The sequence below is a fragment of the Glycine max genome, chromosome 10, assembly GCF_000004515.6.
Source record: "Glycine max cultivar Williams 82 chromosome 10, Glycine_max_v4.0, whole genome shotgun sequence".
In the NCBI taxonomy this organism is placed as follows: domain Eukaryota; kingdom Viridiplantae; phylum Streptophyta; class Magnoliopsida; order Fabales; family Fabaceae; genus Glycine; species Glycine max.
Window position 1 is genome coordinate 50,852,097 of NC_038246.2, and position 13,150 is coordinate 50,865,246.

Genomic DNA, 13,150 nt, shown 5'->3' on the forward strand with positions numbered 1-13,150 from the left:
GAAAGAGCAAGATCTATAAAAATAAACAGAAAAGAAGTCATCATAATCGGGAATTGGATCTGTACAAAACCCTAAAGAAGGAGGAAGAGAATTACAGATTAAAAACAAATTAAAACTTTTAATAAAAAGAGTTTCCTGCAATTGGGGTATTATAGATATTTTATTGTTTTCAATTGACCTGTTCAAAGGCTAAATTGTGTCTACTTGTGGACAACCTATTCAATTTGTCCACCCTAGAATCGTCCATGATGGATACCAAACAAATACAATTAGGGGGGAAAAGACATCGTATCTTACAATTAATTGTCAACATCAACATAGCATAGTTACAATCACTATACCGAACAAATTATTGACTTGGATTGCATCATATTCTCCCACTAACTCATTAGTGGTTGTACATTAATATGCCAATAGACGAGGTTAAAGTTGTTAATTCTCATATTATACTCCCTCGATGAAGTACAGGTAGGCATTAAAACGAAACTCCTCTTAATATTATTTTCTTACAGATAAATTTTGAAATCAACCAAAAGTCATAAAAGTTCAAACCCCTTCCACTTGAGTATTATGCAAGGCATACCGAATCTTTTTCAAAGATTGTGATCAAAGCTGACACAAAATTAACATAATGTAAAAATGAATAAAAACTCAAATCTTGCCTAACATGTAATAATGACAAACAACATATCATGAAAAATTATACGTAAAATTATGTTAAATTACAAATGGATTGAAGTTCTTTACAGCAAGGAAAGGTGAGAATTATCGATGGCATGCAAATATATCCATGCCATGAGATGGGCGTGCGCATTTTTCCCAAAAAGCATGTTGAGTACTTCAACAGTGCAAACTTCACTTCACAATGATATCCAAAACAGGACAAGAACCCTGTTTAATGCATTTATAATCATATATATTATAATTAAAGCTAGGAGAAGACAGCAACTTTAGTTTCACATCACGGCAAATTACTAAGGATCCACATAAACACCACCTGTTTCTTTCACGCCAGAGTAGACATGGCAACATGGTTCCAAGAAGATAACACATGATGAAATAGCCCAAATCAGAAGATAACAACAAGGTCTGTAAGCACCGGAACTCACAAAAGTGAAGGAGCATTTTCAACCATTCATTCTAGTTCTCTAAAACTACAATTTCATTAAAACAACTCTGCTCATGTTCCAACATTAGAAAACATCTGACTAATAAGCCATGGTTGTTGCTCACTTCTGACATTCTTTGAATCTTATCTATCACAATGCAAATGCACGAATGAGCAACTGTCATTGCAACTGAGTTACCTCATATAAGAGCAACTTTACAAAAAGACAAGAAGGGTCTAGAAGATAGGCAGACAGTGGACAGAAAAGAGTATCACACCTATGCCTTTAGCTAAACTATATACCAAACTTCACAACCTAAAGTTTTTATCATATGCCAACGAGGACACACATGATCATGAAGACATCAACTAGCTGTATATTCCCACCATTTTCGTATTTTAGCATGTTTGGTACAAGCTTAAATCTAGATAAATAATAGAATATTTTTAGAAGACTCAACATTTAACAAAAATAAACGATTATTGCTTCAAAATAAATTAAGCCAAACACACACAAACTATAACTTTAAGGGCAACATCATCAAGTGAAGCACAAAAACATTTACTTACATTACATGTTATTAAAAGTGCAAATCTTGAGGTCAGTTTGAATAAACAAACTTATCAAAACAAAAAGTACTCTGTAGAAGAAAATAAAAACAAAATGAATGAAACTTCTTTTATTTGTAAGTTAAAATCAACTTACGTACCTCAATTTTTAGAGAAGTTAAATAAGAAAGTTTCTACAAAAGTTAAAGTGTATAAATTGATTTTAACTTATAAGAGAAGTTTAATTCATTTCATTTTGCAACTCCGCAATGCATAGGGGCGAATATAGAAGATTTATAAACCAGCCAAATAATAAGCTGACATTTAAAAGAGGGTAAACCTGCCAACACAAATAAACCATTGCTCAAATTCAACAAGTCCGATCGGCTCCAATTAGATTATTGATCAATTAACTTTACTGCTTCAATTTGACAGAAGGCAAAAACATCAGTTGTGAGAAAAGATTTGGACATCAAAACCACGCAATTCCAAATAAATAAGGTGAATCATTTCAGAATTAATGGGAACAAATCAAATACAGACGGAAGAAGAAGAAAAAAGGCAAAAAAAATGAAAAATCAGCATTTTCGAAAAGAAAGAAAGAAAGAAGCGATCGCAGTGGGATTCGAACCCACGACCTTTAGATCCGGAGTCTAACGCGATATCCACTCCGCTATGCGATCATTATATTAATAGCTATCAGATAAAAATATCATGAACATGTTGGAACGGAACCCGGAAATTCACCTTGCATTAGCATAGGGGTATGTATGGGTATCGTCGTGTAGATCCAAAAACTGAAAGCGAAAGGAAATCCTTCGAGTACTTCCATTCTTCTAATGAAATTAAAAGAAAAACTAGATAGTATCTGAAACCCACACTCGGGATCGTGAAGATCAACAACATATACACTTACAAATTGATGTAACCAGAAATCTACAATAAGTAGCGCGCGCGAGAAAGAGAGAGAGAGAGTTACCTGTCAGTTTTCTCCGACGGAGAGAGAGTTGCCTGCTTGATCTAGTTCTGATTTGAGTGCTTCTTGTAGCTTTGTGTTTATGGCGTGGGCCTAACAATGCATCCATGCGGCCCACTTCAGCACGCTCTTAATTCTTTTGTCCACGCACACGTCACATTCGCCGGGTCTACTACATTGGTCATTGTATAGACAAAACAAATAAATTGAACGTTTTATATTGGCTTTTTATAAAAAAAAATAGCTAAGCAGTGTTGTATCAAATTTATTTTTTTACTATTTTGGTCAATGATTAACATTTGTTCCTCAATATATGTATGCAAAATTGAAGATTGGACAAAAATTATAATTTTTTTTAAAATAGAGATAAAAAAAATATGAGAAAAATAAATAAAATCAAAATCACATATTAAAAATTATCAAGGAATCAAAATTGTAATTTAACCAAAATATAATTATTGACCCTACTTGCTAGGTCAGAGCATATTTATGAAATTTAAAAATAAAATAAAAATGAGTTTACATTATTGACTTGTTTGATTACTAGATATTCCAAGCATTTTATATTCCAAAAGTAAATTGTTCTCAAACTTCCCGAGAAGTTTAAGTACATAAAAAAGCACCCGGTATCAATTTATTTCATTACAAATTGGATGACATTTGAATTTAGAAAAGAAAAAATATTTTAGGGTTAATGATGTTTTTAGTCTCTAAATTTTTGTAAAATTTAATTTTTTGTTCTGAACAAAAATTTGATTGATTTTAGTTCATCAATTTTTGTCTCATTTTAGTCTTTGTTGCTAACTATCATAGTTAAGTGATGGTGTGGAATTAATTTAATTATTATTTTATTATATTTTGTGACAACTTTAAACCACCTTAAATTGCTTAACAGTAATGTTTAATACGTAACAACCCTTTTCTGGGGGGTTTGAACTCTCAGAAACCGCCAAGTCAAATCCTAGATTAAATTTATTCGACCTCGTGTTCTCAAATACTCTTTATGACTTTACGTATTTCTCCTTTCTTTTTTACTTACATAGTAGTAATAATTTTCATATTGGCTTATTAACTTGAACAAAATTCGATAAAATATTAGTCACTAATGGAAATGGAATGTTGCGCGTGGTGCTTTGGGCACTAACTTGGCTAGGTGGAACAGAAAAATTACAAGTGATTTTATGTCCATTATGTAAGTAAGGACCAGAGATGGTGAAGATGTGAGGAGCATGGGGAGAGGGGTCATACCAGTTTTCAATAACGGTTTCTTTTTTGCAGGTACTCTAGAGGATTGGCTCACTCTTAATCTAAGTGAGTCTTCAATACTAAATCATAAATGGCATTGGAGGTTTGGGATTCTGCTGGATTTAATTTGGCAAAGGCGAAACATGCTCATTTTTCACAATATCTTGTGGAATGAGCATGATCTGCTGCTCCAAGCTTGAGAGGATGGGTGCCTCCTCCATTTAAATGTTGACGCTGCATGAAGGACATTTTCATGCAGATTGGAAGCAATCTGAATTATGGGCCATTTTTCATGGGATTATTTTGGCAAGGGACGTGGGTTTTCATCCTTGGAAATCCACTCGGAGCGGTTTGAATGATTCAAGGCCAAAAGGTAGTGTATGTTAATGATAAATGATTGTAGATGCGATTGTGCCAACTATGAGTGTCCATTTATTCTTGTTTCTAGAGATTGCAATAAGGTAGGTGACCAATTTGCTAAGTATAGTCTGTCTTTAGATCGAACAATGAGACCATTAACGTGTTGAAACTCAAGCATTTAGATCGATCAACCTTTACTCAACTTATCTGCTCCACCGAGTCCATAAATGAATCTGAAGATGCCTAGCTTGAAGCGGTTTCGAATATGAAAAAGGGATCATTGTGAAACGAGATAAATTTAAAAGGAATTAAATACAAACTTTCCTGATCCTCACAAACAGAAAATACGAAACAAAAACAACAGCAGATTCCTGCATCAGGATCTGGCTCCAACGTCAGTGAGATTAAGGGAGATTGATGCAGATCTCCAAGGCCGAGATGCACTAGATCAACGAGAAGTCGCTGAAGGTGGACCCGCCTTCGATGGATCGGGTGCGGGCAGATCAAAAGGAGCATTTGGCGGAGGAGGAAGAGGAGAATGATGGCAGCGACGGATGGAGGTTTAGGATGTGTGACTTTACCCAGAAATAGATAAAGAGCATTTGAGAACATTAGGTTGAATAAGTTTAACTTTAGATCTAACTTAGCAATTCTAGCGGATAAAACCCCCCAGCAAATGGTTGTTACTTATTAAACACTATTTCTTAGCAATTACTAGCACTTTTAAAACTCCCGAAAAATAAACCCCCACAAAATATAATAAAATAATAATTAAATTATTATCACATCAACGCTTAACAATTATATTCAACAACAAAAACTAAAAGTGTTAATGAAACAAAAGTTCAAAAACTATGACCAATCAAATTTTTATTCAAGAACTATTAATCAAATATTGCAAAAATTCATGGAGTAAAAACATAGTCAACTCAGTATTTTATGTTAACTCGACACTAGACAGTTAACAGCGTCATTGATTTACTTTAGCACAGTGAAGTAAAGGATCAGTTGTCGACCACCCTAATCTGCGCCAAGGATTGAGCGTGGAAGGTAAATTGATGATGCACATCGAGTAATTAAGCCCCTAACTTTATTTCCAAAATAAGAAATACAATTTTTCCATTCAAAATTCATATACACATATGCCTCGTGCTCATAAATACCTTCTTGCGCATGTATGTATCAAAATATTCGTGTACATAAATTAACAAAAGAATTAGTTTTACATGAAGCTGAACTTGGTGAAAACATTAACAATTCAGAAAAGGGGAAAATGTCAAAAATGGGTATCTAGGCTCCGACGACTTCTTGAGGCTGTTTCGGCTTCGCTTTGCTTTTCTTAGTCTTTCCAACTGCGACTCCTTTGTCTTCCACTTCAGTTTGGTTTTCAATCCTGGCAAAGACTGGTTTAGGTTGAGCCATGACTTGGCCACCCTTAAGCCCACCCCACTCGGTGTCTCTCTACAATGTAAAACAGCTTAAATAAGACACGCAGCAGAACAGAATAGTTCAAAATTATGTGTAAGTCATGTATATGTAAAAATTTATGTGTATGTGAGCATATGTGTGTGTGAGAGAGAGGACAGACCCAGGTTGCTGCATCAAATTGGTCCCTGGAATAGCCAAGTTGGGCATATATTCTCCAACTCAAGCTTGGTGTAACAGGAAATAGTGCAATTGCAATAATCCTCACTGTCTCTAATATAATTACAAGGTCCTGCTCCAACATCATATTATACTTGATTAAGAAGGAACTTAATGACAATTGACAATTAATGAAAAGCAAATTGACTATGTTCACTCCATGCATGAAAAGAAACAATTGTTTGGTTTTTTTGATCCAATGTCAGTTAAAGAGTTTGAATGTCAACGAACAATATATGATGTTAAAATGATGCTAAAAACAATTATTGAATATGAAATACCCTAAATATTCTAATGATGTAAAATTTCTTTTTTTAACTGATAGTATATGAAGTTTTATACTGATAGAAAACAATATATCATGTTTAAACTTTTACTAGTCCCAGATGTTATTCAAGATAATTTCATTTTCATACAATATAGGGCTGAGCTAATTACCTTAGCAGCTGCTTCAGCAGCAGTACCCCCTTGCTTAAAGAGAGACCATGGTGCACGTTGATCCATATACAAATTCCCAACATTACCAATCTCCAGAGCAGCCTCACAAGCTGATGACAGGGAGAGATTTTCATAGTGAATGCGAACTTTATCAACCTTCAGACAACAAAAACATTGGTCAAACTTTGAGTCACAGGCAACTCCCACCACAACTTATGAACAAGGGCAAAAAGAATAGCTTTAAAATATGTCAAGTTAGCGACTATGGAACCAAAATTTGGAACATTAACCAAGGGTCAGACTGTTTCTATTTTGATATTTGAAATAGAATATAAAACAAAAGTTCTAATGATATAGCCTATAAACAAGTAATTACTTCATCTTTTGTTTGGTATATAACAAAATAATGAAAATATTATAACAATTTTTAATAGTGTTCTGGGCAGGATCTTTAGATATGCAGAGTTGTATCTAGCTAGCCTCTAACAGCCCATCAAATTTAAATACCAACCCACCCCCATCTATCTGGATTATTTAAATCCAGTTGCTGATGGGTTATTTCATTATGTCCAAATACCTAGAACACAGGATAAAATCGAAGTAGTAGTTAGCATCCACTCTCAAATCAAAAGATGTCTCCTCCTGATGTGGAAACAAAATATTTCAACTTGAAATTCCTAGCATTCTGAACATTGATTACAAGTTACAATAAAAGCTACCGTGCACCAAGCAGCATTCAACACCAGTTATAAATCACCAGACAAAAAATGTGCTATAGAGGGTTTCCATAGTTATAAAATTCACAGGAAGCATAACCCCAGACTGCTGCAAAATGACAAACTTTAAAATTTAAATTTAATATATAGTTATAGAAATATAGATCCTAGAGGCTTCACCAGCTTCTCTACATTGTCCTTGAATTCATTTCCTTCAGCAGCTGTAGTGGAATCCACCACCAGAATTGATTGGCAGTTCTTTTTCAGAAGTCCCAGTGTCCGATTAAGAAGATTTCCTGCCAAAATATTGGAGGGAATACAAATCAATATGTTGTTACTGAATGCTACAAGTAATGAAAGCAAGGTTGAAGGTACCAATTGTATTGGCAAGATGTGCATTCACAATATTGATGAAGCGTTCCTCTGAATAGTCTCCATCATTGCCGAATTCCACCTCTCTGACAAAGAAGTATCTAACTGCATCTGTCCCAAATTTATTAACCAAATCGTTTGGTTCAAGTGTATTCCCTAGTGACTTGCCCATCTTCATGCCATCCTAACATTTTCAAAATAAAAAGCATTGCTGCATGAAATGAAATTAAATATAAGAAACAGGTTTATAAAAATTTAGTTTCCTAGCTTTTCCTAAGACCCATATTTTATTGAACTATGTTTGTAAATTTTACTATTTATACACTAGATTTGAATAACAGTACATAAATTGCACAAGGTTTCCCCCTAATTTCCCCCTAACAAGGAGTTTCCTTCTGCAAAACACCATGAACAACAAACTGACTACCTCCAATGGATCTGTCACAAAAAATATACAACACTATAACTGCCACACAAATCATAACTTACTAAAGACACAAAAACAATAATAATTCAGATCCATAACTACCTAAAGACACAAATACTGCACAAACACTAATAGTTCAGGCCTACTGAATGTCCAAGTCTTGAGCTGGTTTGTATCCCTTCTCACATAAACTTCCCAAGGTGTCTATCAACACTTCTCAGGAAATGAATAGCCTTGACCTCAAGGCCGTATCATTACAGCTACCTCAAGAAGAAACTTAAGATAGTAAATAGGCTCAACTACAAATACCTTTGTCAAGAATCCATGGCCAAATACCATTTTAGGAAGGCTTAGTCCAGCAGACATTAGCATAGCTGGCCAGTAAACAGCATGGAAGCGTAGAATATCCTACAGAGTAACAAAATCATTAAAGAAATATAGAAATTCAATGTTTTAGCTATTCTTAAATATCATAAAAATTCATTCACAAACATATATCACGGGGTTGCAAAACCATCACAAAAAACAAATGCTTCAGTAGCAACTACAATGTTTAAGAAGAAAATATAAGTGTTGCATTTTTTGGCAAAAAATTAAAACAGATAAAGAGAAAAAAAAAACAAATCAAAAGTTTCCATGTTTATGATTCTATTTGATTCCAAAGAGATAAACCATGCAGAAAAGTGGCATCTCATCGTACGACAACCCAGTGTAAGTTGGAACAAGTTGTGCAGCCTCTCTCACACACAGACAAACAAATTAGTGAAGGATGCATAGAAGGAAAGCTTAGGGTGAAAACAATGAAACATTGGGCCTTTTATGTAAAGGATCCTCACAAATTGTAACATAATGAATTTGTTATAAGTAGATAAAAAATGGTTTTCAGTAAATTAAGTTTACTAAAAAAAATAGGAACACTGGTGACATACCTTACCAATCAAGTGCAGTGAAGCTGGCCAACCTGAAGAAACAGTTTTTAGTAAATCAGGTTGTTCCTGATCATCAGATAGTGCTGATATATAGCTGCAAATATGAAAAGATATTCAATAAAAGTTTAGGAAGGTAATTAGCAACTAATTTAATTAAAGATATTCAGCAGAATAGCAGAAATCCAAACTTTTCTTTATCATTTTTCAGTACAAATGGTCATGCATAATTTGAACTTTCATGCATTTAGCAATGTATTTCAAACGATAAACAAACTGATAGTCATTGATTATGATAGACAGGAACTATAAGATTATAGAATAGAGTCAAGGGAAATTAGAGAAGCACGCACAAGCCATAAAATGCATTCCTTACCCTAGTAAAGCATCAAACCATACATATATAGTCTGGGTCTTGTCATCGGGAACAGGAATGCCCCAATCAACTGATGCTCGGGAAATGGAAAAGTCCCTCAAGCCACTGTTGATCCAACTTTGAACCTTGAAGGTTATAGAAGAAGTTAATTTTGAAGCACGATACATTAAGAAAATCCATTTTAAGTTCTCCCAACAGAGATAATATGCAGTTCATTAAACACCTATATCTCATAGATGAACCTGCTATAAAGCACTATACCACTATCTATGGGGAAGCATGTAGGCCAGCATGAAGGGTAGGGTTGAAACAAGACAAATCAAACATCTTGGTATTTGCATTTTCTTTAACAATATGTCATCAAATTTATATCCAATTAACATATCAATTATCAAATATCTGGATCAGAGTTTAATTGTGTGTGTGTGTGTGTACAAGTGATAAAGGTAGGGTACTATAGTACCCACTACCGAAAGCCATGCTCATGGCAAATTTTTGTGGGTTCCTTAGGCCTGAACCCACAAACCATTTTATGGGTAAAAACCATGTAGGTAATTTTGGCAAGTATCCATTGGATATAGATCCAACCGTCATTCCTAACCATAATTAATAGTATTTGTTATAATCTTTTACATCCAATAAGATTCATGACCACAAAATCACTTAATTGAACTATATAGTCACATGATCTTATAAACATATAAGATATAAAGTCATGTCAAAGTGTTGTAGATTATAGAAATAGAAATATAATTTGAAATGGTTGTAGAATATTAAGATTCTAATTGTTTGGACACATTACGTTAGGATTTCAGAGTGTTAATGGGCTGGGCATGTTAACAACTCAAGCTCCAAGACTAGAGAAATGTAATAATAGTTCAAGTACGTCATGACTGGTCCTTTCTATCAATGTGAATCTTAAAATCATATAAGTTTCCATTCTGAATCTTCTCAGATGATTCTAGTAAATATGTTCTGAAAATAAAATTGAATACAGCCAGCACAAAGTGCAGCATACTAAAATAGTAACAGACAGACAGGGAGTTTATATTTTACATATAATAGAAAGAGAAAAGGGAACTCCCTATTGCCTTACCTCATTTAAACGGAAAGATGGCTGCACAAAATTCGGATTTTTATTCAGAGTATCCTCCAATGCCTTCTGATATTTTGACAGTGCAAAAAAGTAATTGTCCTCTTTCCTTGAAACACAAGGCTTTAGGTGAACTGGACAACAATTATTATCAAGAAGTTCCTTCTCATCCTGCATCAGAGAGCAATATATTCTTAAAGTAAAATCACGAAACTAGGATGGTAAATCTTAGTAAGGCAGCAATCTCAATCAAAAGTTTCAAATGATCAGAGAAAGTTCTCTATTTCCTTCCTATTATTAAAGGATGCTAAACAGACAGATTGCTTGCAGTTCACAGGACACACTCGGACCCTTCAAAATAAAGAGCTTATATAAATTAAACATAAAATATTGCCAGTGCCAGAGCTACAACTTCTCAAACAATCACCTTATATTCCTCACAGTTTACACAATAAAGTCCGTCATAATCAGCTCGGTAGATGTCACCATTGGCAAGCACTCTTGAGTAAAATTCCTTCACAATTGCTTCATGCTTGCTATCAGTTGTTCTAATGAACTTGTCATAAGAAATATCTAACTGCAATCAAGCAATAACAAAAGAATATCACGAAAAATGTAAACCAAAATACATTAATATGAATATCCAACACATTAAACAAAAACAAAAACGTGACTAAATTTGAGGGAAAACTAGGGATTGAATTACATCTTTCCAAAGCGTCATGTAAGATTGAGATATGAGATTGCAATGGTCAGGAGGGGTGGAACCCTGAGCCATGGCAGCAGTTGCAATTTTCTCCCCGTGTTCATCCGTGCCAGTAATAAATATAACTTTCTTCCCCAATAGCCGCTGTCAAATTCAACTATGCAAACCTTATATTATTATGTACTAATAGGAGAAAATAAACAGTTAAAACACCAACATTTCTGGAATTGGACCAAAGTTACATAATTTAAACTAAAATCAATGAGGGTAGAGATAGATAAGTTAACCTGGAAGCGAGCAATGGCATCGGCGGCGATGGTGGTGTAAGCACTACCCATGTGAGGAGGGGCATTGACGTAATAGAGAGGAGTAGTGAGGACAAAGGGTTCGGTATTATGTGGAGTGATATCGGTGGTGGCGCAGGTGCAAAACAAAGCTCCTCGAGAGGGGTTTTGACGAAAATGCAGTTGAGGTTTCAGCTTCAGGGGAGAAGCTCTGTAACGAAGAGAAAACAAGGGAGGGTTAAGGAGACAGAGGGTGTTTTGAATGGAGCAGTTTATTCTCACTGCCATGGCTTCTTCTCAATTCAGAAGATTCTCAGGTTTCACTGCTTTGCAGTTTTCTTCACGAGTGTCCTTTTGCCGTGGCCATCCTTTTCAACGGATAGCATTAACATCTCATCTCAGTGTTATATTAACCCCTAAATACTGAACTATCCCCTCTCGGGACCTCGAGTAGAATTTCGATTTTTCTTTTCACCTGATAAAAAAAATTCCATATTGGTTATAAGAAAAAATGTGTCTTTTAATATGAATAGGAAAAAAAAACTATTACGAGACAGTTTAAATTTTTAACTTTTTAAGTTTAAATATATGTTTAGTAAACAAAAAGAAGTTTAAATATATGTTTATACTTGCAATTGATCTCAATTTTAAATTCTAATTTATATTTTAAGAGTAAATTTATATTTTACATGAATAAATCTAGAGATATACTTGAAGGGAAATATGTTTAATTATAAAGTTCTTAAATATTTAAAAGTAAATTTATCTCTTAGGTTATCTTTAATTACATAGAATTATTGATGTTTATCTATGTTATTCTCTTGCAATGACGATCATTCTTCACTTTGAGGGTGTCATGTTACATGCCTACTAATTTTTGTCTGGTTTGTCTTTGAACCACATTGTATACATGTTTTATCCGATCACTTCCTCTTAAACTTTTAAGGAGGACACATTCAAGTTTGTTGTGAGTTAAACATGCTTAGTTATAAAGTTCTTAAGTAATGAATTATCAAAAGTAAATGCGACTTACAACATCTGAAATGCTAACAAGAACAAAAAGTGATCATTAGTGCCAAAGAGATGGGACACCGATAAGGAAAAACTCTTGACGGGCTTCCAAAGAGATGTTAGGATAGCTTTCTCCAATCATATAAGAAATATAACATGATATTATTTGATTGTTTGTGCCTATCATGTTTCTCTTCTCTTGTAAGATGTGCCTCATGAAATCATCTTAGTATCATTCCCATTAACACCACATGTCCTTGGATTGTTATAAAAAATTTCAATGAAGATATTATTCATAGGAACGTTTAAGGGTCTCAGTCAACGTGTGACTTGAGCCAACCTAATTATATCGGATTGAGTTTTAAAATTGTTTGAGTCAAATCCAATCCAACTCGATTAAAACTTGATCATATGCAAATCGAGTAATGGATTTTATTTTTTTGAAACCTAATCCGATCAAACTCATATCATAAAATTAACTTTATTATCATATATAAATTAATTATTAAATACAAAACATATTAATTTTTTAGCTCACATTCTTTATGAAGTTACCGAATTAAATCACCATGATTTTTCTTTTTTAAGTTATTGTTCTTATTTCTCTTGATTTTGTTTATCTTTTCTCTTTCTAATATAATACTTAATTTTATATAAAATAAAAATATCATATTATCATTAAAATCATCAATTCTACTAGTCAAATATTGTCACAATTTAATTTTTTTAGTACATTTAGTCATTATATGCTTATAGAGTTTTAGACAAAAACAAATTATTATTCTAAAATATTTTAATTTTTTTAAAATACAAAAATAATTTTTAAATATCAAGATCCGAACTAACCCATTTTTTATGAGGGTTGGGTTAGATGTGCGAAAAAGTTTGCACAAACCCAACCTAATTTTCTCACCAAGAT

General features: G+C 33.6%; 1 protein-coding gene, 1 long non-coding RNA gene and 1 other non-coding gene across 3 annotated transcripts; all 3 read right to left on the reverse strand.

Moving 5' to 3' along the window:
- Window positions 1-539: 539 nt before the first annotated feature.
- LOC106795010 (uncharacterized) lies at window positions 540-2,953 on the reverse strand. The gene is made up of 2 exons (XR_001383326.3): window positions 2,637-2,953; window positions 540-2,493 (listed from the first exon to the last, which is right to left on the reverse strand). It is a non-coding gene; the product is annotated as an uncharacterized lncRNA (long non-coding RNA).
- On the reverse strand, window positions 2,268-2,340 carry TRNAR-CCG (transfer RNA arginine (anticodon CCG)). Its single transcript has one exon. It is a non-coding gene; the product is annotated as a tRNA-Arg (tRNA).
- Window positions 2,954-5,352: 2,399 nt separating the features above from the next.
- On the reverse strand, window positions 5,353-11,691 carry LOC100814644 (methionine--tRNA ligase, chloroplastic/mitochondrial). Its single transcript, XM_003536717.5, has 12 exons — window positions 11,224-11,691; window positions 10,937-11,080; window positions 10,658-10,807; window positions 10,234-10,401; window positions 9,138-9,262; window positions 8,765-8,858; window positions 8,145-8,243; window positions 7,412-7,592; window positions 7,217-7,332; window positions 6,321-6,476; window positions 5,827-5,955; window positions 5,353-5,699 (listed from the first exon to the last, which is right to left on the reverse strand). Exons 1-12 carry the CDS (start codon window positions 11,506-11,508, stop codon window positions 5,529-5,531), a joined length of 1,818 nt encoding a protein of 605 aa, XP_003536765.1. The 5' UTR covers window positions 11,509-11,691; the 3' UTR covers window positions 5,353-5,528.
- Window positions 11,692-13,150: the final 1,459 nt, after the last annotated feature.